The sequence below is a fragment of the Hylobates moloch genome, unplaced genomic scaffold, assembly GCF_009828535.3.
Source record: "Hylobates moloch isolate HMO894 unplaced genomic scaffold, HMol_V3 SCAFFOLD_19, whole genome shotgun sequence".
NCBI classification, from domain to species: domain Eukaryota; kingdom Metazoa; phylum Chordata; class Mammalia; order Primates; family Hylobatidae; genus Hylobates; species Hylobates moloch.
The window spans coordinates 18,818,871-18,844,578 of NW_026652294.1; the positions used below are offsets into that span (position 1 = coordinate 18,818,871).

The window sequence follows — 25,708 nt, forward strand, 5'->3', positions numbered from 1 at the left end:
TTAGGCAAGTGCTTGTGAGTCTCTGGGTCTCACCTGCCTTATGTAGAGTGGGCACAATCACTGTCTCTTCTGTGCCTGCATCAATGGACATGAGAGATCAATGCAGTAGCACAGCCTCAGATGCTCCAAAATCTGTCTCCAAGTCCCGCCGACCTAAAGGAGTATTATTTTTCTCAGAAGCATTTGGGAGTTTATTTCAGAAAAGCACTCATGCTTTACAGGGAAAGTGACTTAACCAATATAATAAGGTAAATAATAAGTTTTGTCAAGCCCTTATCTCATACTTAGCTGGGGCAGCTAAATGCCTCTAGTGCTTCATCTCATTTATTTGACAATACCATGAGGTAAGTGCTCAGTGGAAGATCCTTAACTCATCTCCACTGAAGAACACATCCAATAAGCAAGGATTCCTCCATTCCCTCTGGCAAAGGAGTGTTCACTGCCCACCGAATGTGGAGTCTCCAGCTACCAGCTTACTTTCTAGTACCATTTAGCATTGCTGATCGCACCAGTTAAACTGTGTGCTCCGTTTCATCAAGCTTATTATAGCATATCTTTACCTATAATTAACAAATACAGTTTAATTAATTATTCCATAAAGCAGTGAAATATGAGTGCAGGAAGGAGTGTTTCTATAAAAAATAATAAGTTGTGTATTTTGGAACAGTAGCCTAAAAGCAAATTGCCTTAAGAAGAGCTGTCAAATAAAATGTTGGCAAGACAACTAAAAAATGGGGGAAAAGATAAAAATAGGAAAGGAATTCTGCACTCTGATTAGTTTACAAATATCTTTTAAGTTTACCCACACTATAAAAGAAAAAAAAAAGATAAAAGTGTGTGGCAATGTCTGTGATTTATACCAGGAAGGCAGTGTAGGGTTTTCGGACAGCGGGTATGTCCTTATAGAAAAGGCCTTTGCCCCCTCTCCAAAAATTGTCCAATAAATGCATGTTTGTATGTGATAAACTAAAGTGTTCCTAGTTTGTACAGGCCTTGATGGTGCTGTGTAAGAGCATGCCTGTTTTTACCCCCATTTAACAGATGACAGTGAGGACCAGGGGATCACGATCTTAACCAATGACAAAGAGACCCAGAGTTAATAATTTATATATTTTTTTAATCCTGTTGTCTGCTTCTGTCTTTCGAATGTTTTAAGTATACTTTTAGGCACCTTTTCTTGGCCCCAGTGGCTTTCTCATTACAATCAGGCTGTAGTGCCTACAGCTGACACTGGTATTTAGCAGGCTCTGATTTTTTCAAGCCAGGCTAAGGCCAGTGTCCCTGGCTTTTCTCCTGGGAGTGATGGCTTTTCTGTTAAGGCATCCTTTCCTGTAGGAGGAGGAGCTCAGTGACTTTCCTCACAAACTGAGATAAGCCATCAGATACTTAGAATTTGATGCTGTTTGCATTTCCTTCTGGCTTGTTGTTTGGGGCTGACGCTTCTTAGTCCACAGGTGCAAAGATGGAAAAAAGTGTCAGGAATATGTGAGAAGGATGGAAGTCTTCTTTCTGGAGAAACTCATATAACACTCCCATCATCCAGCAAAACAACCCAGGTGTGTGTATATGCGAGGGTGTGTGCACGTGGGTGCATGCACCGGGCTGAGTAATTATAACCCTTATAGAGGCTTATTGTGGTGGAATGCAGCCTTCTGGGATCTGGAGAGAGAGAGAGAGGTCTCTTATGTGAGCTCTGGATTTTGACAAATGGCATATTTTGGGATGTGGGGTTTATTTCTGCTGAATATCTGGCTTGATTAGCGTGGAGAAGCACATGCAAAGCAGACTGAAGCCCCACCCACCCAAGCCTCCCCAGTGCTGTACAATCAGGAAGTGCATTCTCACTCCCATTGTGGCTTTGGAGGGAAGTGTGCTTTACATATGCAAATACAAGCCCCAAGTTTCACTTAATAATTATCAGCTGGAGATTCTATTGATGAGCAGCTGAAGCTACTCATCAGTAGAGAAACTGTGAATTAACCATTTCTAGGCCATCCTGGAGACTGCTGCCTCAGACCAGCCTCTGAATCCACTTGCGGTTGCAGAAAAAGATTTCTGATTCTCCCTGTGTGTCACTTCTCCTGTCTGACCTGAGCCTGGCAGGTGAGACCTCCTGACCCCTTTTATTATCATGTGTGCATCTCTTCCCTGCTCCCACCTCCTTTCTGTTTTATAGGCTACAGAAGGCAGAATAGATCCCTCTCCATTGGCAGTAGCAGGATTGCTTACAGCTCTAGAAATAATGGCCTCATGCACTCTCTGCGGTAGCTCTCCTGCTTAGGCAGCTGCCAGTGTCCTTTTGAAAGGACACAGGACAACCCAGGCAGGCAGGGTAGCCAGGGTGTTCAGATTAAGATGTCAGGAAATTGCCTTCTTTCTGATTCTTCTTTCCTTTCTTCTGCATCCATGCTTGCCCTCTGAGTGTAATAATAGTATACTTGGGCTGCTTTATCAGCCTCACTTGTTCTTGCTGTGCCTTGGTAGAGTTCAGCAGACTGTTAAAAATGGTATGATTTGGATTCTCTTGTTATTCATCTTTCTGCACCAAGTTCCTTACTTTCCTGAATCTTGTTGAAACGAGGCTTCTGCTTCTCTTTCCTGCAAGTGGCATCTTGCGAGAGGGTATCCCCAGCTTGTTGTATAGAAGTACAACCTTTATTTCCTGGAAAGAGATATTTAGATGCAGAAAGTAAAATGAAAATCGAGGTTTTTTTTTTGGAGTCAATTTGATCTTTTTTTTAACTTCTTTTTGCAGTAAATCTTGCAAGTTACTTAAGCTTTACTTAAGCCCAGTGAGCCTCTGTTTCTGCTTCTTTGGGACAGAGTCTCACCATCCACCAGGGTTGTAATGGGCAATCTCACCTGGGTTCACACCATTCTCCTGCCTCAGCCTCCCAAGTAGCTGGGACTGCAGGTGCCCACCACCACGCCCGGCTAATTTTTTGTATTTTTAGTAGAGATGAGGTTTCACCGTGTTAGCCAGGATGGTCTCCATCTCCTGACCTCATGATCCACCTGCCTCAGCCTCCCAAAGTGCTGGAATTACAGGTGTGAGCCACCGCACCAGGCCCTGTTTCTGCTTCTTTAAAATGGGGACAATAAACCTGTTTCAGATAACTGAAATAACTACATAAGATAATGTATGACATTCATCCAGCCAAAGTGGCTGGTCAGTTAGGGAGCCCTAATCATGATCCTCATTTGAAATCCGATTCTCATCACTGAACTGTTGCAGTAGTTGCTTGTGTTCACCTGCATTCTTGATTTAGTATTCAAGATGTGTCTTTTGAGTGCTTACTGTGTGCTTGGTTCCAGACCCTGGAGATACTGTTGTTGAAACAGATCCACAGAAGACTCTGCTATCATTGAACTTTGTTCATGAGGTGGAGACAGGCAAATACAAAGGAAACAGATAAGTTTATACTTGAGGAGAGTGTTGTGATGTGTGGAGTGGAGAAGAATAAACCAGGGGACAGAGTGAAAGAAACACTGTGGCCTCAGGGTGGGCAGGGATGGGGTTTTAAAGGCTGCTTTACAGATGCTGCTCCGAAGAATGGTATATTTAAGCAGATTCCTAATGAACAGAGTGAGAGGCAACAGCAAGTGTAGAGGCCCTGAGTGGGAGAGTGCTTGCTGTGTATCCCAGGAGCATCTGCCAGGCCGGCATGGCTAGCGCCCAGGGAGCAGAGGAATAACTGTGGCTGAGACCTTATGTGTAAGTCACTGTAAGGTATTTGAGTTTAGTTTTAAGTTTGATAGGAAGCCCTGGGAAGGCAAGTTCAAAACCCTCCACCACACCTAGCTAATTTCTGTATTTTAGTAGAGACAGGGTTTCACCATGTTGGCCAGGATGGTCTTGATCTCTTGACCTTGTGATCCGCCCACCTTGGCCTCCAAAAGTGCTGGGATCACAGGCATGAGCCGCCATGCCCGGTGCTGATAACCATTTTTAAGGGCCATCTGGCTGTGACTGACAAGTAGAATGAGTGAGGCAGAGTGGCCTGTTAGGTGGCTATTGAGGGAGTCCAGGTAAGAGGTCCCAGAACTGGGGTCATAGTGGTGGGGGTTGTGGGGAAGTGTTTGTATCCAGGGTATATTTTAAGATCAAACCAACGTTGCAATACATTGCTAATAACGTGCATGTGGGACATGAGGGAAGAAATTCAGGAGTGAGTCCTAGATTTTTGGCCTGTGCAGTGGGAACAAAAGTGATGACATTTGCTGAGAAAAGAAGCAGAAGGTTTTGGAGGTGGAAATCCAAGGCTGTTTGGATGTGGGGACATGAAAGGACTCCTAAGTCATCATCTCCTTCCACAGTGTTGTGGCTGCATAAGAATGGCCACTGTGTATACACATTTTGCCAGGCATTGGGAAACACATGATTCAGCCTGGCTCCTGCCCTGAACAGGTGTTCAGTTGACGTGTTGAGACAATGGAGGTGGCATAAAGAGCTGTTACACATGGAGTGAGAGCCACTACCTTATCTATGTTGTGGAAGGTAGTAGGAAATCCAAGGTTGGTGAAAGAAGAGAAGGAGGCAACTCACCCCGGGCAGATTGGAGAAGGGTTCCTAGAAGAGATTATTGAGCCAGGTGTTGGAGGGTCCATGGTAATTCACCAAATGACAAAACTGCAAAGGAAATAATACAGCATTCTTAATGCTTATTCCAACTGCCAGCCCTGCCTTCAGGAACTTGGCATAGGGCTTGTATATGTAGGGGCTCCTGAAATCCTTGTTGGTGAAGATGGTTGGTCCACTGAGGACTCTTCAGAACCAGAAGATGGAAGTATAAAGTGCAGTAGATTTCACCAGCAATTTCAGAAAGTTTAGCAAGGCTTGAACCAGGATCTCCTCTTGGCCAATCAGCCCTGTCATCCCCATCCTGACACTGTCTCTGAGATCAGTCCCTCAGGTGGGCCTCTGTCCTGCAAGGGGCTTTTCTTTTTGGGGTCAGAAATTGGGATCCTGTACTGGAGGCTTCACCATCATAGGCTTCTCTTTGGTCCTCTGTGCCTGTTACTGCTTCCTGCACTCAAGCCCATCCTTCCTCTCAACTTGCAGAGGAAAATCCTGACTTTGCCTTATAGTGGTATTGAGTTGAGGGTTCTTAGTTTTATTCTTCTTACTTTTATAAGACTGCTGGAAGCACCTTATAAAAACTGTCCTGTGTAGGACTTGGAAGAAAATACCCGTCCGTCAAAAGTAGAGATGGCGGGTTTTGATCTTAATAAGTATTAGCACAATATTTTACCCAAACATCTATCTTGCTCTTGGTAACATGTTATCTTTGCCAAGCGCCCATCCCGATAAAGCGTTATTTCTGTCAAGCTGAGCTCCTGATGAAATCTTCTATTCCCCTCTCTCCCTGATCTATTTCGATAAAACCTCATTCCTCATTCTGATTTTCTCCTAAGGGATGGTTTGGATTTGTCAGGAAAGGGTGAAAAAAGAGGTGATTTTTTTTTTTTTTTCATTTTCCTCCTCTTATTTCTTTTTCTAATATAGATACTTGTGGGAATTGGAATATAACTTTAATGTAAGTCAAACTGATAAAGGGGGCTTGGAAACTACTGTGAAGAAGGAAAAGAAAATAGGAAAAAGGAGGATAGTCACTTATAGGCAAAGGAATGTCCAGCCAGGCTTTTGCTTGTTTTCTCTTGTTTTTAATTTACAATGGAGCTGAGGAAGATAACACTGATTTAGGTGAAGGGGCAGTTACAGCAGAGGGATGCCATTGAAGGAATCAACGACATTCACAAAAATATTTGCTTCCATTTTTTTTAGAATGGGTTAGAATATTCTGGATGGCAGCTACTCATGCCGTTGGATGGCTGTGTTGCCACTGCTAACTGTAACAAGTACAGAGTCCCCTTTATCTTTGATAACTAGCTCTTTCTATTCCTCTTTTTACCAGCCCCATCATTTCCGTCTCTCATCTGGTTCCACTATCGTAGAGTGAACACTGCAGGCCAGAGTTGGACACTTCTCATGAAGTGTGGCTTGCATAGCAGGCGGTCTCCATAGAAGGCTGGGCAAGGGGTGGGGAGTTTGGATGAAGGGCGGTGGTTTATCTCAAAGCCAGTTGACTGTAGAGGAGATGGGGTATGTCAGAGGGCCCCGAGAATATGGTGCAAATCAAGTCCCTCCTCACTGACGCTGGAGCTCCTGAAAAGATGGGGCAGGGGCTTTCCTCCCATGTTGATCTTGCTTACATGCACTATAAGGGAAGAGAACTTTAGCTCAGGTTTGGCAGGTGCGCCATTTCAGGCGCAGTGGTCAGATAGGCAAACTGACCACTCTCCCTGATGCATAGCCTAAAGAACACTCTCTGGACCAGGCTTATCCAACCTGTGGACAGCTTTGAATATGGCCCAACACAAATTTGGACACTTTTAAAACACTATGAGATTCTTTTGCTTTTTTTTTTTTTTTTTTTTATCGCTCCTAAGCTGTCCTTAGTGTTAGTGTGTTTTATGTGTGGCCCAAGACAATTCTTCTTCTTCCAGTGTGGCCCAGGGAAGCCAAAAGATTGGACACCCCTGCTCTAGACTTTTAGTCATGTTTCACATTCAGTTTTCTTTTTACAGTCCCAAGACATTCATGGAACTACTGTCTTCCAAATACAGAGAAGGATATCAAAGTCTGAGTGGGTTATCTGGTAGTCCCCCTCCCTCCCGAGAACAGCAGAACACCATAGTTCAATTCTGATGCAGTCCAATTAAAGACACACTCATGATGTAAGGTCATCATTCTGTTGGATCAGTTTTGATGAGGGTCCCTAACTCTTCTCTGTAGATCTGAATTTCACTTGGATATTTCACCCCTCAAGTGAAGCAGGAGGGGCACAGAAGCCCAAGGAGCAGGAATGAATGGGGTCAGGGCTTTGCTGATTTGTCTGGCGTCCTCAAATAGCTGCTGTTTGCCATTGAAATCTTTCATCCTCTGTAACCCAAACCAGACATTATTGTCAGTGCTCCTCATTTAAAAAAAAAAAAAAGAAATCACAGAAATGCCAGGTGCAGAAGCTCACATCTGTAATCCCAGCACTTTGGGAGGCTGAGGCAGATGGATCACTTGTGGTCAGGAGTTCGAGAACAGGCTGGCCAACATGGTGAAATCCCGTCTCTACTAAAAATACAAAAATTGGCGGAGCGTGGTGGCGCGCCTATAATCCCAGCTACTCGGGAGGCTGAGGCAAGAGAATCGCTTGAACCTGGGAGGTGGAGGTTGCAGTGAGCCAAGATTGAGCCCCTGTACTCCAGCCTGGGCAAGAGAGTGAGACCCTGGCTCAAAAAAAAAAAAATCACAGAACCTTTTTTGGTAAATAAATATGGCCAACAAGAATGACAGTTTGAGGCTTACAGCAAGTATAGATTCACAAAGTGAGAAAAGGATAGTTTTCAACATACTTAGTATGATGAATGCAAAATAAAATTAAAAACCTTTGCTAAAAAATCATCCCATGTGGGTCTTTTGATTTGAACAAGATTTTAGCTACAAAAAAAAAATCAAATCTCATTAAAAATTTTTACTGTAGAATATGATTCTTCTCAGCACGTGTGATTCGCCTCACTCTTGGAACATTTTAGTGGGATTTTATAAGGGCTATGAATATTTCATATCAAATAACACATTTATTGCAAAGGTTTTAAAAAATTAAATCAGTGGAAAAAACACTTATGAAATCTTTCATCTTGAGTGCTGCTAAAGAGAAAATTAAGAAATTCTATAGTATTTCTGCATCTGATTTTATAGTAAATAGCCACATTGAGGACACTCAGTTGATGCTTTGCAAAGGATAAAATCGTTATGGTTGTTTAGCTTTTAGTTTTGATGAATCTACCAACAAAGGGGATTGTGTCCAACTATTGCATATGTATGAAATAGGACTCAAGAAACTGGGGAAGCAGGAAAGGCTGCTTTCTCAGACTCAACCATTGGAGACTGTCACTAACGCTGGTGATGTCTTTGAGGCTGTGTAAAAAGTGATTGAAGTTTGGGGGCTAACTGGGGGCAGAGGCTCTTCAAAGATGACTGGAATGTGAATTTATTGTGCTCTCACACACATCAATTGTCAGGATTTGCGGTGAATATCTATTCACCTTTTCTAGTATACACTGTTATCATTACCCTCCAATGACGGTTTTCTAAACCACCTGGTGATCTAAGAGAAGACCTTCACTGTGCTGTCAAGTCCTTCCATTTTTCTAGGAAACAGAGCACTAAATACATTATCTTTTTTGGCCTTGTTTGGTGACGATTTGAATGCTACTAACAAAGCCCTTTTGTCCATACTCAGACTCCTTGGGTATGTGACAGGCCAGTTATAGAAGCAGGAAGACATGGTTGCCCCACCATGGTAACAGCAGTTCAAAGACCAACTGCCTCCAACTTTCAAAACTTAGCATATTTGGCAAACACACACACACACACACACACACACACACACCCCCACCAAAACATTTGAAGCTTTGAAATCATTGAACCTGAAGTTTCAAGAGACAAAAACTGGTATCATTGCTCATTAGAACACACTTCAAGCATTTATAGTCTAAACCCAGGTATAGGTACAGCAAATTGGTGCTAAAAATGTCTTCATTTTCTTGACTTAATGAAGCTAACGTTCTTGGAAGTGATTTTATGGAAGACAAAAGTCAGATCTCATTCAGCCTATTACGGTGCAGTGAATCCAGGCCTCTTTCCCTGGCACTGTGGTTGCAAATTCTTTTTAGAAGCTAGTGAGGAACTCTCTTTTTTTTTTTTTTTTAACTGTTCTTCCATCTTTGTCAGAAGATCTGTCTCCAGGGCCTTTGCTGGAACTCAAGTTTGCTTTGGTTGCCAAAGATAACTTCCAGAAAATCACTTAGGGGAATTTTGGGGCAAAACATTCCCTGTGTACCTCATAAAAAGCGAGCAGCCGTTGTGTGTCATCATTGCCATTTTCCTTCCCACAGCAAATCTGATTCCATGCTTTTGAAACTTAAGAAAATGGCTCAGCCTGGACCTATGTCTTGCTCTGACTTATAAACTGCCTAGAAAAGAAAAGCTGCTGACACGTTGGCAGACTCAGCTCTCCTGTGGACATCTCATGATCAAAATTAACTTTTAAGATCAAATGGAGTTTTCTAAATTTTTCTAAAATGACTTTGGCTGCAGTATTTAATTTACTTTGAAAAATTAAATGATATTAGATATTTGGCATTGAATGAGGGTGTGAAATCTTTATGTTAATTAAAAGGAGGGCATGTTCTAACAAAAATTACAAATGGCTCAATGAATATAGTCTCATATGGAAAATGAAAAATTGAAACCTCTATTGGAATAAGGTGACCTGTGATTGGTCAAGAGAAGGGAGCCAGAAACCAGAGAAGCTGGATAGTCAGGCAGCTGGGCTAGAAGGGAACTGCTTTTGAAGGAGACTGTCTTCCAGGAAGCAGGGCAATGCTGAGGAGCAAAGCAGGCCCTATGCTTGGAGGAGCTACAATACCAGGAAATCATGTGGTTCTGGGTCACATGATGGAAGCTGCTGAGAGAATACAGTAGAGGCTTGTGTAAGGGAAATGGAGTGCAGGGTCAGAGCAATACTATAATTAAGTGTGGCAATGCTAAGACTTCCTTTGAATCTAAGTTAGAGAGTCTGGGGAAGTGCCTCAGCCAGCATTTCTCAACCTTGATTACACATGAGAATCCCATGGGAGTGGCTGCTTTTAAAAATGCTGAAAACCCAAAGGAATATAAATCATTCTATTACAAAGATACATGCACACATATGTTTATTGCAGCACTATTCCCAATAGCAAAGACTGGAATCAACCCAGATGCCATCAGTGATAGATTCGATAAAGAAAATGTGGTACATATATACCATGGCATACTATGCAGCCATAAAAAGGAATGAGATGATGTCCTTTGCATGGACATGGATGAAACTGGAAGCCGTTATCCTCAGCAGACTAACACAGGAACAGAAAACCAAAAACCGCATGTTCTCACTCATAAGTGGAAGCTGAACAGTGAGCACATGGACACAAGTAGTGGAATAGCACACACTGGGGCCTGTTGGGGAGTTGGCGGGGGAGGGAGAGCATCAGGAAGAGTAGCTAATGGATGCTGGGCTTAATACCTAAGTGATGGGTCGATTTGTGCAGCAAACTACTGTGGCACATGTTTACCTATGTAACAAACCTGCATTTCCTGCACATGTATGCCAGACCTTAAAATTAAATTAAATTTTTTTTTAAATGCTGATAACTAGACCCCCACCTCCAGAGATGCTGTATGAATTCATCTAGGTTGGGACCTGTGCACATTCGTATTGTTTCCCACGTTTTTTAATGGTAGCCCAGATTGAGAACCACTGGCCTGAGGGACCAGGGATTGAAGCAGAAACAATAACGGCAACCACAAATTAGGCTGGACTTGTTCGGAGAGTGTTGAACAGGAGACGTTCTGGTTTGGTGCGGAAAGAGCCATTTATCTGGAGCCAGTGAACCTGGGTTCAAGACTCTCCCCCTGCCATTGTTGCTAAGATGACACGGAACTAGTTAAATCATGTGCCTGTTTCTCTTTTTTTTTTTATATTAGTCAAATGGAAATAGTGAGAACACCCACTTCATGACAGCGTTGCATAAATTAAAATGAGACGACGCAGACACAGCACCCAAGGACATGTGTTTGTTGAATTTGATGGATGACCTTGAAGTAGATAGAGTTGTTTTTGTGCATTATCAGACTGCAAACGTGGTGGAAGGAGGGTTGAAGAATGTTATCCATGGCACCTGTGAGTGAGCTGACAGGAACAGGGAGAAATCGGAGGCAGGGGGACTAGCCCAGGAGACCCACACAATGTTCTAGGACAGGATCCATAATCTATGGCCAAAAAGTATGCCTGATCTGGCCCTCTGCTTGTGTTTGGAAATAAAATTTGACTGGAACACAGCCACAGCCATTTGTTATGTATTTCTGTGGCCGCTTTTATGCTGCAATGGCAGTCAAATGCTTGAAGCAGAGATAGTATAGCCTGAGAAGTAAAGCACATTGACTCTCTGGATGTTTACAGAAAAAGTTTGATGACCCCTGTTTTAGGATAAGATTAAGAGGCTTGGCTTCGGATGAGATGTTTGAAATCAAATGAGAAGAGCAAGTGCTTCAAACATCAGGAAGAAAGAATTGGCAGGCTTCAGCGACAGATTGTACGTAGGGAGATTTTGCCATATAAAGGTTAGGGATGTAGTGTCTTTATCACGGGCAGGATGATGCAACCGGACAGCTTTCCTGAAATCTGGTACTAAGTGCAAGAGTTTGCTTTCCTAGACTAGAGAGATCTGGGTGTGTCACCCCTGAAAGAGTCTGAGCCCCCTTCATGGGAGGCCCATACAGGCCCTGGCCCTGCCCACATTAATGAGTCCCAGTCCTATTCATTTCAAAGTGGCGGATCTCACACGCAGTACCAGATGCCAGCACTCTGGAGAGATCCAGAGATACTCAGCACATTCAGATTGATTGAGATCATCACTTAGGACATTTTGGATGGTAAGTCCCTAATCTCTGTCACTGCACTGCACGGAGGTTGATTTTCAATTTACCTTCTTTGTTCTGAATCTTAGATGTTTTGATTCTTAATTCAGAACATTCATCTCAAGTGGATTCAGAGATTCAGAGTCGATGATAAATTCATGTTTGTTGAGAAGTTTTGCAGGGAGGAGGATGATGTTGTCAGCTTAGTTTTTGAATAATGTCTTGTTTGACTTTTTAAGCTGAAAGTGGGCTGAACCGCAGATCAACACACACACGTATTCCGTGATAGAACGATACATCATGTTCATACATAGACTGTATATATCTAAAGAGTAGAAACCTGGAAGGAAAGATAATAGAGGAACAAAGGTAAAGGCACTTACATGCAAAGGATCCTATCCACTTCTGCCTTTATGTGCCCTGCCTGCAGCTTTAGTGGGCTTGGGCTGGGAGAACAGCAGAGAGTTTGAGTATTGATATGGTTTGGCTGTGTCCCCACCCAAATCTCATCTTGAACTGTAGCTCCCATAATTCCGTGTTGTGGGAGGGATGCAGTGGGAGATAATTGAATCATGGGGGCGGTTCCCTCATACTGTTCTCATGGTAGTGAATTAAGTCGCACAAGATCCGATGGTTTTATAAGGGAAACCCCTTTCACTTCACTCTCATTCTCTTTTTGCCTGCCACCATGTAAGATGTGCCTTTATTCTTCCCTCACCTTCCACCATAATTGTGAGGCCTCCCAAACCATGAGGAACTGTGAGTCCATTAAACCTCTTGTTTGTTATAAATTACCCAGTCTCGGCTATGTCTTTATCAGCAGCGTGAAAATTGACTAATACAAGTATCTACTCTGTGTAAGCCTGATATGAAGTAATATTTGTGTGTACACACACACACACACACACACACACACACACTCATGCTTATGCTCCCATGTCCCCCATTTTACATAAGACACTGAGTCACAGAAAAGTTAAATATTTTGCCTAAGTTATTTATTAGTAAGTGGAAGAACCATAATTCAAGCTCAGCTCTTTCTTACTCCAAATCCCATGCTCTTACTAATCTACTTGATTTGTTCGCTTTTCTCAGTTCTCTCTCCCTCTTCCCCAGCATTTAATATTATAATGAGATGTCTTTTAAAATAACTGGCAGTTTATGATGTGCTAGGCATTTTATGCCATCTTTTAACAAAAAGTTCTAGGTGTTAGTTCTTCTCTTTCTCTCTTCCTCAAATGCTTGTTAAGTGTAGGGAGCATGCCAGGACCTGGGGATGGAGACTAGAGATTGGGCAGTGCCACTCAAGGTGTGATCTGCAGGCCATTGTTCGTCCTTGTGTTTGTCAGGGCTCTTTAGAGAAGCAGAACCAATAGAGTATGCATATACAGCTATGTTTATTGTAAGGAATTGGCTTGCATGATTATGGAAGCTGACAAGTTCCAAGATCTGCAGGTTGCGTCAGCAAGCTGGAGACCCAGGAGAGCTGATGTGTAGTTCTAGTCTGAGTCCAAAAGCCTGAGAACCAGGAGATCTCATGGTGTAGTTCTAGTCCAAATTCCAGCAGGCTGGAGACCCAGGAAGATCTGGTGATTCAGTTTGAGTTTGAAGGCAAGAAAAAGATGATGTCCCAATTCAAAGGCTGTCAGGCAAGATGAGTTCTCTTGAATTTGGAGGATGGTCAGCATTTTTGTCCTATTCATGCCTTCAACTAATGGGAGGTAGCCAACCCACACCAGGGAAGGACACCTGCTTTACTCTGTCTACCAATTTAAATGTTAACCTCATCCGAAAACACCTTTAAAAAAAAAACACCCAGAATTATGTTTGATCACATATTTGGGTACCACCTGGCCCAGTTGAGTTGACACATAAAATTAACCATATCCTCAAACTGTTGCTGGTCTGCAACAAGATACATATGGAACTTGAGACTAAGCATTTTAGAAACATCTAGAGCAAATGGACTTTGTGGCCAGCATCAAGTGTATGATCAATAGTCTTGATTAACGTAGTGTAGACCAGTTTGTTTAATTCAAGTGATGAGTTACACGTGGGCCAAGCTCTGTTTTACCTTTGAGTGTTAGGGGCAAATTTTTATCCAGGTTGGATTGGGGGATGGAGAAAAACTGGTTCTTCACCCAAGCTCCTTGTGCTTCCATGCCTCTCTTGCTGTCTTCACCACTGGTAGTTTGAGAAATATCAGTGTGGGCACAGTTGTTTACCTAGCCATAAAATCATATGTAGTGGGCTTTATAACTACGACCTATACACAAAGCTTGAGGAGCGTTCCTGGGAGGGACCAGTGCCTATAAAACATAACAGAGAAATGCAAACCGTATTTAAGGAGGCTGGCTGTTCACTACCCTGCCCCTCTCTCCTCCTCCTACTCCCAGAGAGTCAGGAGAAGCCTGAGCAAAGAGATCAGGAGCCAGAAAAAGGAATAGTCAGGAATAAAAGCAAGAGTCAGGATGAATAAAACGAGAATGAGCTGTGAATCTGGCAAGGCAGCAGGGCCCACTATTCACTTCTGATCATGCGGTGTTGGGATCATCTGGACCTCACAGCTACGGAGAGTTAGAGCTGAGAGGGGACTCGGAGCACATCTCCAGGACCCCGCCTTTCAGAAGGCGAAACTGGCTTGAGGAAAAGGAAGGGCCGGCTCAAGATAAGGGACCTTTAAAACAAACAAACAAACTGGAAACAACAATTCTGCCATTAATTGAGCACTTCCTCCATGCCAGGATTTGGGCACAGCATGAATGTTGCTTTTTTCAACGTTGGTTCCTCTGAGACCTGACATTAATTATTTAGTTGTGACTTCATTGGTGACAAATCTATAGGGCTTTTAAAAGTGGGAAAACCCCTGCACATCTTTGAGAGTTAAGTTTGGTTAAAACCATTTGGGGTCTAAAGCAGGGGAGAAATGGACACAGGATGTCGATAGCATTTCTCTTAAGCCCACAATCAGACAATCATAATTTACGTAAATGTTTAAAATATGGGACTTTCAGGAGAGGGGCTAGAGAATGTGACCTGGCCTCTTTGGTGAAGCCTGCCTGCCTTCTTCTTCATGTTCTTAAGGATTAACCACGACCCGGCTAAGGATGAAGGCAGGAAGCTCAGCAGTGCCTCCTCTCGGAGTATATCTCAAAGGAAGCCAAGGTCTGTTGACTGCTTGTTCCCCCATACAACACACAGAACAACTCTGTGTTCTAAAAATACATGGTGCTTTACACCTTAAATTACATCATCACCTCATCTTACCCATGACATCACCTTCCCTCACTGAGAAAGGGTCACAGGAACTCACTGATGCCAAGCGCCTCCCAATAAGGGACACAGTGCTCTGTATTTTGTTGTCTTGCTTAAGCCTCCCTTCACTCTTACTGGAACATTTTATGTTCCCATTTCACAGAAGAGAAAATCGAAGCTCAGAGCATTGATGTAACTCCTCCAAAGAGGAAACTTACAGGTCCCATCTGTTAATTTTCTAGAGACCCTGAGACCCTGTTGAGCTTCCTGCATTTCTGCCCAAATGCTCCAAAATCCTTTCCTGAGAAGGAAGACCCTCTCAGTCTCCGGAGCGTCTTTACCTCTAACTGAGCACATAAATGCAGGAGCATAGCTGAGCACAACATAATAGGAACACGGTTTAAACTTTAGTCTCGGTTTCTGCATCAGTAATAGGGATAACTATTACTACTGCATTGTACTGATAGCAACCTAAGGCATTATCAGCATGAACGACCTAGCGTGGTGCAGATCCATGATAGACACTACAGAAGGTGTAACTCCTGAGGAAGCCAGAGGTTCATCTTTACCCACCCCTGCTCAAAGGGTCGATGTTGGTTGAGAAAACGCAGTTATTAATAGCTGCCTATTCTTTTTCATTCTCAGTTGTACCAAACCGGGAGACAGGTTTCAAAAGCTTGGGTTGAAGCTTGTAATTGGCCAGTCGGTGACAATGCAACCCTAATCAACCTGTGATTTCATGTCCCCTACTGATTCTGCGTCGGCCTTTGATTTGTGGTCCCAGGCAGTGCGATTCATTGAGTCATATTTGTTGCATTGATAGGAGAAGACCAGGTGCTTAGGCGTTTAACCCTGAGGTGATTAAGGGAAAAAAAATGTGTCATATTTGTTAAGGTCCAAAGATACATCAAAAAGCCCTGGGCAGAGGCCGACACAAGCACAAGTGAGACCTGCAGGATGTAATTCATCACATTCTTTGATCCTCAAGTTTGTGAGTCACAGAGACTCTCTGGGACAGTTTTGAAGCTCAGGGGTCTGGGCAGGAAGGAAAAACTTGAAGTATGGAAAAAGAGGAGCGTTTTTTTGACAGGCAGCTGAGAGAGGATGATTTTCTAGAGATACGCTTTTTTTGCTTGGTAACCCCTGAGGTGGCTGTAAATATAGCTGGAGCCCAGGATTTCTGCAGAGTGGAAACAGAAATAAGTGATAGCTTTGGGTATGCCTTGTGCCACTGGGACTCCTGAACAGTAAGCATGCCTTGAGCGCCTACTGTATACAAGGTGATATAAGTATCCTTGGGAGATGGGGTTTTTATACTAATAAGTGTTTTTTTTTTTTTTTTAATATTAGCTCTCTGAATAGCCTATAATGAAAGTTTATTGAAGTGGAGAGTGTACAGGCCCAGATATCAGAGAGGCCTGGGTGCGAATTCTGACACCACCATTCTAGTGGCGTTACACTGAGAGACCTGCTTATCCTCTCTGTGCCTCAGTTTTTTGTGTTGTTTTTGTTTTTGTTTTTTGTTTTGAGACAGAGTCTTGCTCTGTTGCCAGGCTAGAATGCAGTAGTGCAATCTCGGCTCACTGCAACCCCTGCCTCCAGGGTTCAAGCAATTCCCCTGCCTCAGCCTCACAAGTAGCTGGGATTGTATACAGGTGCGTGCCACCATGCCTGGCTAACTTTTTGTATTTTAGTAAAGACAGGGTTTCACCAGCTTGGCCAGGATGGTGTCGATCTCCTGACCTCGTGATTTGCCTGCCTTGGCCTCCCAAAATGCTGGGATTACAAGCATGAGCCACCACACCCAGCCATGCCTCAGTTTTTATTGCAGGGTTGTATGATTGTTACATGGAGTGTTGCTGGCACTCACTTTAATGGTTAACTGTTTTTCTGGGGAAACCGTGAGATGGGTCATGCTTCTACTTCTTTTTTCCTTGTTGCTTTTAATATTTTATTCTTGGCATGGAGCCATGCATCCACCCTTCTAGCATTTCTCAGACCTTGTGACATGTTACCACAAAGACAGGTAAGACCCGCCTTTGCCTACATTGAACTCCCAGTCTTCATAGGCAACGTTTAGTAAAGCAGTTTACCAAATACAGTATGGCAGATACATGTTTTCATAGCGCTACATACAAATTATTTTGGAATATGTGGAAGGATATCTTGCCTGCAAATGGAGGAAGGTTTCCCCTGAGAGGTGATGCTTTTAAAACAGGATTTTGAAAGATGTATAGGAGTTTGCATAGGAAGAGCTCAATAAACTTAGTCATTATTATTATCTTTTTTCTTTTCTTTCTTTTTTTTTTTGAGACAGAGTCTCACTCTGTGGCCCAGGCTGGAGTGCAGTGGTGCGATCTCAGCTTACTGCAAGCTCCACCTCCCAGGTTCATGCCATTATCCTGCCTCATCCTCCCAAGTAGCTGGGACTACAGGCGTGTGCCACCAAACCTGGCTAATTTTTTTTTTTTTTTGTATTTTTAGTAGAGACAGGGTTTCACCGTGTTAGCCAGGATAATCTCGATCTCCTGACCTTGTGATCCGCCCATCTTGGCCTCCCAAAGTGCTGGGATCACAGGCGTGAGCCACCGCGCCTGGCCTGTTATTTTTTTCTTTTTACTCCTTCTCTTCCTCTTTTGCTCTCCTCCACTTCCTGGTACTCCTCCTCCTCTCCCTTGTCCTTCTCCCCAATCCCCCCACTTTGTATTCATAATTCTTTATTGTTAAGAAGCCTACCTAGAAACATGCCAAGTAGGGAGAGGAAGACAGTGCATTTAATTAGAAACAATTTTATTATGATTGTCTTCTCTAAAAGGCATATTAGCTTTTATCGCCATAATAAGTTGTTCTGTTCTCAACTTTGTTCCCAGTTCAATCTGGATGCATTTATTTGTAACTCACTTTCCATCTGTTTTCCTTAAACATGGGATTGTGCAAGGAGCCTCGCCATGTAGTAAGGGATGTCTGGGGAACTTGGAGGGGCTTGAGGCATTGTTCATCCAGGTTAACGCTTCCCTGGTGTTTGCTCCCCAGATGGAAAGCCCGTGTCTTTGTCTCCGCTGGAGTCCCAGGCACACAGCCCCAGGTACACGGCCTCCAGCCAGCGGGAGCGTGAGAGCCTGGAGGTGCGCATGCGCGAGGTGGAGGAGGAGAACCGCGCCCTCCGCAGGCAACTCAGCCTGGCCCAGGGCCGAGCCCCAGCCCATCGCCGAGGCAACCACTCCAAGACCTACTCCATGGAGGAGGGCACTGGAGACAGCGAGAACCTTCGGGCTGGCATCGTGGCAGGCAACAGCTCCGAGTGTGGGCAGCAGCCGGTCGTGGAGAAATGCGAGGTAAAGGGCACCTGGAGCCTGGGGAGGAAGTTGTCCAAAGTCCTGATTGCCCTCACCCTTTGCAGATGCCTCCTGGAAACACAGCCAGATGCCAAGAGCTGGCATTCTTGATTCTAGCCCGGGTGTATAAGTCTGGCTTGCTCACTAACTTTGCTGAATGGCCTGACAAGTCATTTAGCCTCTCTGAGCCTCCGTTGTCCCATCTGAAAGTGGGAATAAGAAAGCGTAATCTACAGATACTAAGAGAATCTCACTGATGGAACCTACCGCTTGTTTCTGTGTGGTTCATTTTGACATGCGCAGGGTTTCTACACCTAGCTATCATCCTGTGGGCCCCCGTTTCTTAGACTATAGTGTGAATGGTACACCTGGAGTTGTGGCCCAGTTGGGCAGTTCTCTTAGACCTCATTATCACTTCACTGTATAAACAGCCTCTCTAGTTCAAAACCACACACTTGTTCCTTATCTAAAGAAGTAATTTGAACTTTTGTAGCTTAATAACACTTCTCCCCTTTTAGGGTATGCTTTCTTTCTTAGCAGCTCTTTGGAAATGTGGGATATTTATTGTCCTCTATTTCCTCAAATACCTGCATCCACGCTTCTATGTGCAGTGAAGACACATACACTCTTTCCCCACTGTTTCCAGTTCTCATGGTGGAGACGAATTAGGGCATGCCTATTCATAGGAAGGCCTTTTGAGAGATGGGCAAGACTGAATTCATACCCCAGCTTCAGTGATTTATGCAGTGAGTACCCTTGATCCAGTTGCGTAACTTCTGTGAACTCCAGGTGTCTCATCAGTAAACTTCAGGAAATAATACCTGCTTCATGGAGTATTTGTGGGAATTAAACAGGATGGCCATATAAAGGCTTGACTGGCGCCTAGTACATAGTACATTTTCAAAATTATGGTTAGTTTTTACTATTCTTAAACATAGATAGGACCTGCTGTTTCTTTATTCCATTTTCTGGAATAAAGAGTGGTTAGACTTCAAACTCCCTAAAGAGAGAACACTTGGCAAACTGTAGTCTGCTATTCTAGTGAATGGGATTATTAGTAATATTGATGATACTATCCAATGAGACTATCCAATGTCACTAAAAAATGGCTTCCTCAGTGATGTAGACTAAGTTCTTTGGAAGTTCAGTGGTGAGTGAGGAGGACAAGGAGAGCCCCTGAGGAGAGGAGCATTTCTCAGGTTTCTCAAGCCTGGTTGAAGAATGGATTGGTGGAGAGGTAGAGGGCATCCGACAGAGGATGTCCAACGAGGAATCTGTCATATGAGTAGGAACGATGTGAAACAAACGTCCATCATAGCGGGATTCGGGATGTCACAAGTTGGTCCTTCAGCCAAGCCCAGAGAACCTGGGCGAGGAGGTGGTTCTACTCCATCATCATCATTCATTTATTTATCCATTCATTCAGCAAACATATTGCACTCATGCTTTGTATCTCACTCTGTTTTATGTGTTGGGAAACAGCAGTGAACAACAACAAAAAAGACAGAACCCCCTTTCCTCTGGTTCTTACATTCTGTCATCAGAGGTAGGGGGAGAGATGATAAACAAATAAATAAATACAAATGTCAGGACGTGATAAATGCTGCACATTTATTCAGCCCTGACTGTATGCCAGGCCCAGTGCCCTTTAGTCTTTGACAACCACTGTCAGTGGCTTGTGTTACTTAATATCTCTATGTATGAAAACCGACATTCAGCCACGTTAACAAATTCCTTTGGTCTTGGCTGGTCTGGGGAGGGCCCTAATTTAGGGATCTTCTGTTCTTGCCTTGGTGAAGGCATATTTGATTTCTTTCAGGTTCTCTGCTAGCAGATCACAGCCATGGTGTTGGTTTAGAAAGGGTTAGTTTGGATGGGAACTCTGCTACCCAGGTGAGATGGCCCAAAATGAGCAAATTTTTTCCCCAAGCGTATTTACACTATTATGACGTAGAACCTAAAGAACAAATAAGAATCGAGAGGGGAAAAATAAAAAGGAAAAGGGGGAAAGAAGGCATAAAAAAGAGAAAATGAGTTGTGTTTGCGGGGACATTTCTCTTCCTTCTGTAATCTCCCTAGCCAAGAGTTTCACTCCCCTGCTCAGTCTTCTGAGAAATACTCATTGTAATTTCGGAGTCCCCTGCACAATTGTGTAGACCAAAGACCATTGGCTTTTGAAGCTGGGAGTTGTGAGTCTGAATCCTGGCCCTATTTCTATTTTAATAGCTATGTGGCTTTGAGCAAGTAAGATCACTTTTCTGTGGCTCAGTTTCCTCATTTGCAAACTCTGGATTAAAATCAAGTTCTGGGCCTGGCACGGTGGCTCACGCCTGTAATCCCAGTACTTTGGGAGTCCGAGGTGGGTGGATCGCAAGGTCAACAGATCAAGACCATCCTGGCCAACATGGTGAAACCCCATCTCTACTAAAAGTAGCAAAAATTAGCCGGATGTGGTGGTGTGCATCTGTAGTCCCAGCTACTTGGGAGGCTGAGGCAGGAGAATCGTTTAAACCCAGGAAGCGGAGATTGCAGTGAGCCGAGATCGTGCCACAGCACACCAGCCTGGGTGACAGAGCAAAACTCCATCTCAAAAGAAAAAAAAAAAAATCAAGTTCCTGCCTTGTACTATTTCAGTGGTGACAATGGATGCTGGAACTTGAGGGAAATTCTAATGTAGTTAGTTGTATCAGTCTTAGATTTCACTGCAGGTTATCAAAAATCCCAACTAACACTGGCTTAAGCAAGATTTGCATCTTCTTTCTCATTGTGTTTAAGATGTCTGGAGGCCATCAGTGTAGGGATGGCAGTATTGGGGATTTGGGATTTCTTTATCTTTCACCCCAGCCTGCTTGATTGACATTCCCAAAGTCGTCTCATGACCCGTAATGATTGTCAGAGCTTTAGCTATGTTGTCCACATTCCAGCTGGCAGGAAAGAAGTGTTAAGGTGGGACATACCACTTTCCTTAAAGAATGTATCTTGGAAATTTCACACTTCAGATCCTTTTAGATCCTATTGACACAACTTAGTTACAGGGATACCCTTAGCTGCCACCTAGGTCCAAGAGAGCCTGGAACAGATAGATTTTACTCAAGGAAGCCATGTTTTTCTGGAACATTCTGGAGTTCTGTTACTGTGGTCACAATGAACCATGTCTATCACATGGGTGGTTCTCAAACTTGGCTGTGTGTTAGAATTACATATCAAAAACGTGTATCCATGAGACTTACCCTAGACCTACTGACTAAGAGTCTCTGGGAGTAGCATCTGAGAATATGGATATTTAACAAAAGAATCTATCCAGATGATTCTAAGACAGGGGAGATTGTTTGGAAACCACTGCTTTAGGCTGGACACAGTGGCTCATGCCTATAATCCCAGCACTTTGGCAGGCCGAGGTGGGTGGATCACCTGAGGTCAGGAGTTTCAGACCAGCCTGGCCAACATGGTGAAACCCTGTCTCCACTAAAAATACAAAAAAATTGCTGGGTGTGGTGGAGGGTGCGTGAAATCCCAGCTACTTGGGAGGCTGAAGCAGGAGAATCGTTTGAACCTGGGAGGCGGAGGTTGCAGTGAGCTGAGGTCATGCCGTTGCACTCCAGCCTGGGCAACAGAGTGAGACTCCATCTCAAAAAACAAAACAAAACAAAAAAAAGGAAACCACTGCTTTAAGGAGCAGCACATAGGATTGATGAATTTTCCTTATCCCTGTGTTGCTTGAAAAATAAAATAGTCGTATAGGAATTCAGACCTTGAACTCGCTGACATTTTTTTTTTTTAAACTTTAAGTTCTGGAATACATGTGCAGAACGTGCAGGTTTGTTACACAGGTATACATGTGCCATGGTGGTTTACAGTACCTATCAACCCATCATCTAGGTTTTATGCCCCACATATATTAGGTATTTGTCCTAATGCTCTCCCTCCCCTTGCCCACCATTCCCCGACAGGTCCTGGTGTGTGATGTTCCCCTCCCTGTGTCCATGCTTTCTCATTGTTCAACTCCCACTTATGAGTGAGAACATGTGGTGTTTGGTTTTCTGTTCCTGTGTTAGTTTGCTGAGAATGATGTTTTCCAGCTTCATTCATGTCCCCACAAAGGACATGAACTCATTCTTTTTATGGCTGCATAATATTCCATGGTGTATATGTGCCCCATTTTCTTTATCCAGTCTATCATTGATGGGCATTTGGGTTGGTTCCAAGTCTTTGCTATTGTGAATAGCACTGCAGTTAACATACGTGTGTATGTGTCTTTATGGTAGAATGATTTATAATCCTTTAGGTATATACCCAGTAGATTGCTGGGTCAAATGGTATGTCTGGTTCTAGATCCTTGAGGAATCACCACATTGTCTTCCACAATGGTTAAACTTATTTACATTCCCACCAACAGTGTAAAAGTGTTCCTATTTCTCCACATCCTTTCCAGCATCTGTTATTTCCTGACTTTTTAATGATCGCCATTCTAACTGGCATGAGATGGTATCTCATTGTGGTTTTGATTTGCATTTCTTTGATGACCAGTGATGCTGAGCTTTTCTTCGTATGTTTGTTGGCCGTGTAAATGTCTTCTTTTGAGAAGTGTCTCTTCATACCTTCACCACTTTTTGATGGGGTCATTTGTTTTTTTCTTGTAAATTTAAGTTCCTTGTAGATTCTGGATATTAGCCTTTGTCAGATGGATAGATTGCAAAAATTTTCTCCCTTTCTGTAGGTTGCCTGTTTACTCTGATGATAGTTTCTTTTGCTGTGCAGAAGCTCTTTAATTAGATCCCATTTGTCAATTTTGGCTTTTGTTGACACTGCTTTTGGTGTTTCAGTCATGAAGTCTTTGCCCATGACTGTATCCTGAATGGTATTGCCTAGGTTTTCGTCTAGGTTTTTTATGGTTTTAGGTCTTATGTTTAAGTCTTTAATCCATCTTGAGTTAATTTTTGTATAAGGTGTAAGGAAGGGGTCCAGTTTCAGTTTTCTGCATATGGTTAGCCAGTTTTTCCAGCACCATTTATTAAATAGAAAATCCTTTCCCCATTTCTTGTTTTTGTCAGGTTTGTCAAAGATCAGATGGTTGTAAATGTGTGGTTAATTTCTGCAGCCTCTATTCTGTTCCATTGGTCTATATATCTGTTTTGGTACCAGTACCATGCTGTTTTGGTTACTGTAGCCTTGTAGGAGTACCATGCTGCTTTGGTTACTGTAGCCTTGTAGTATAGTTTGAAGTCAGGTAGCATGATGCCTCCAGCTTTGTTCTTTTTGTTTAAGATTGTCTTGGCTATACGGGCTCTTTTTTGGTTCCATATGAAATTTAAAGTAGTTTTTTCTAATTCTTTGAAGAAAGTCAATGGTAGCTTGATGGGAATAGCATTGAATATATAAATTACTTTGGGCAGTATGGCCACTTTCATGACATTGGTTTTCCTATCTATGAGCATGGAATGTTTTTCCATTTGTTTGGGTCCTCTTATTTCCTTGAGCAGTGGTTTGTAGTTCTCCTTGAAGAGGTCCTTCATAACCCTTGTAAGTTGTATTCCTCAGTATTTTATGTTCTTTGTAGCAATTGTGAATGGGAGTTCACTCATGATTTGGCTCTCTGTCTGTTATTGGTGTATAGGAATGCTTGTCATTTTTGCACCTTGGTTTTGTATCCTGAGATTTTGCTGAAGTTGCTTATCAGCTTAAGGAGTTTTGGGCTGAGAAGATGGGATTTTCTAAATATATAATCATGTCATCTGCAAACAGAGACAATTTCACTTCCTTACTTCCTGTTTGAATACCCTTTAATTCTTTCTCTTGCTTGATTGCCCTGGCCAGAACTTCCAACACTATGTTAAATAGGAGTGATGAGAGAGGGCATCCTTGTCTTGTGCCAGTTTTCAAAGGGAATGCTTCCAGCCTTTGCCCATTCAGTGTGATATTGGCTACGGGTTTGTCATAAATAGCTCTTGTTATTTTGAGATTTGTTCCATCAATACCTAGTTTATTGAGTGTTTTTGGCATGAAGGGGTGTTGAATTTTATTGAAGACCTTTTCTGCATCTATTGATATAATCATGTGGTTTTTGTCATTGGTTCTGTTTATGTGATGGATTACATTTATTGATTTGCATGTGTTAAACCAGCCTTGCATCCCAGGGATGAAGCCAACTTGATAGTGGTGGGTAAGCTTTTTAATGTGCTGCTGGATTCGGTTTGCCAGTATTTTATCGAGGATTTTCACATTGATGTTCATCAGGGATATTGGCCTGAAATTTTCTTTTTTTGTTGTGTCTCTGCCAGGTTTTGGTGTCAGGGTGATGCTGGCCTCATAAAATGAGTTAGGGAGGAATCGCTCTTTTTTTATTGTTTGGAATAGTTTCAGAAGGAATGACACCAGCTCCTCTTTGTACCTCTGGTAAGATTTGGCTGTGAATCCATCTGGTCCTGGGCTTTTTTTGGTTGGTAGGCTATTAATTACTGCCTCAATTTCAGAACTTGTTATTGGTCTATTCAGGGATTCGATTTCTTCCTGGTTTAGTCTTGGGAGGGTGTATATGTCCAGGAATGTATCCATTTCTTCTAGATTTCCTAGTTTATTTGTGTAGAGATGTTTACAGTATTCTCTGATGGTAGTTTGTATTTCTGTGGAATCAGTGGTGATATCCCCTTTATCATCTTTCATTGTGTCTATTTGGTTCTTCTCCCTTTTCTTCTTTATTAGTCTAGCTAGTGGCCTATATATTTTGTTAATCTTTTTAAAAGACCAACTCCTGGATTCATTGATTTTTTTTGAAGGGTTTTTTGTGTCTCTATCTCCTTCATCCATGAGCATGGAATGTTTTTCCATTTGTTTCTGCTCTGATCTTAGTTATTTCTTGTCTTCTGCTAGGTTTTGAATTTGTTTGCTCTTGCTTCTCTAGTTGTTAGGGTGTCAGTTTTAGATCTTTCCTGCTTTCTGTTATGGGCATTTAGTGCTATAAATTTCCCTATAAACACTGCTTTAGCTGTGTTCCAGAGATTCTGGTATGTTGTGTCTTTGTTCTCATTGGTTTCAGAGAACTTATTTATTTCTGCCTTGATTTTGTTATTTACCTAGTAGTCATTCAGGAGCATGTTGTTCAGTTTCCATGTAGCTGTGCAGTTTTGAGTGAGTTTCTTAATCCTGAGTTCTAATTTGATTGCACTGTGATCTGAGACTGTTTGTTATGATTTCCATTCTTTGCATTTGCTGAGGAGTGTTTTATTTCCAATTATGTGGTCGATTTCAGAATAAGTGCTTTATGGTGCTGGGAAGAATGTATATTCTGTTGATTTGGGGTGGGGAGTTCTGTAGATATCTGTTAAGTCCGCTTGGTCCAGAGCTGAGTTCAAGTCCTGAATATTCTTGTTAATTTTCTGCTCATTGATCTGTCTAATACTGACAATGGGGTATTAAAGTCTCCCACTATTATTGTGTGGGAGTCTATGTCTCTTTGTAGATATCTAAGAACTTAATGAATCTGGGTGCTCCAGTATTGGGTGCATATATATTTAGGATAGTTAGCTCTTCATGTTGCCTTGATCCCTTTACCATTATGTAATGCACTTCTTTGTCTCTTTTGATCTTTGTTGATTTAAAGTCT

At 42.8% G+C, this 25,708-nt stretch overlaps 1 protein-coding gene across 4 annotated transcripts in view; it reads left to right on the forward strand.

Moving 5' to 3' along the window:
* Nucleotides 1–25,708, forward strand: part of LARGE1 (LARGE xylosyl- and glucuronyltransferase 1) — a 640,944-nt gene that overhangs the window by 244,958 nt on the left and 370,278 nt on the right. For all 4 annotated transcript variants that reach the window (XM_032139623.2, XM_032139621.2, XM_032139622.2 and 1 more), the window contains one exon: nucleotides 17,807–18,108. In XM_032139623.2, the coding sequence (XP_031995514.1) occupies nucleotides 17,807–18,108 (302 nt within the window). The remainder of the gene's footprint in view (nucleotides 1–17,806; nucleotides 18,109–25,708) is intronic.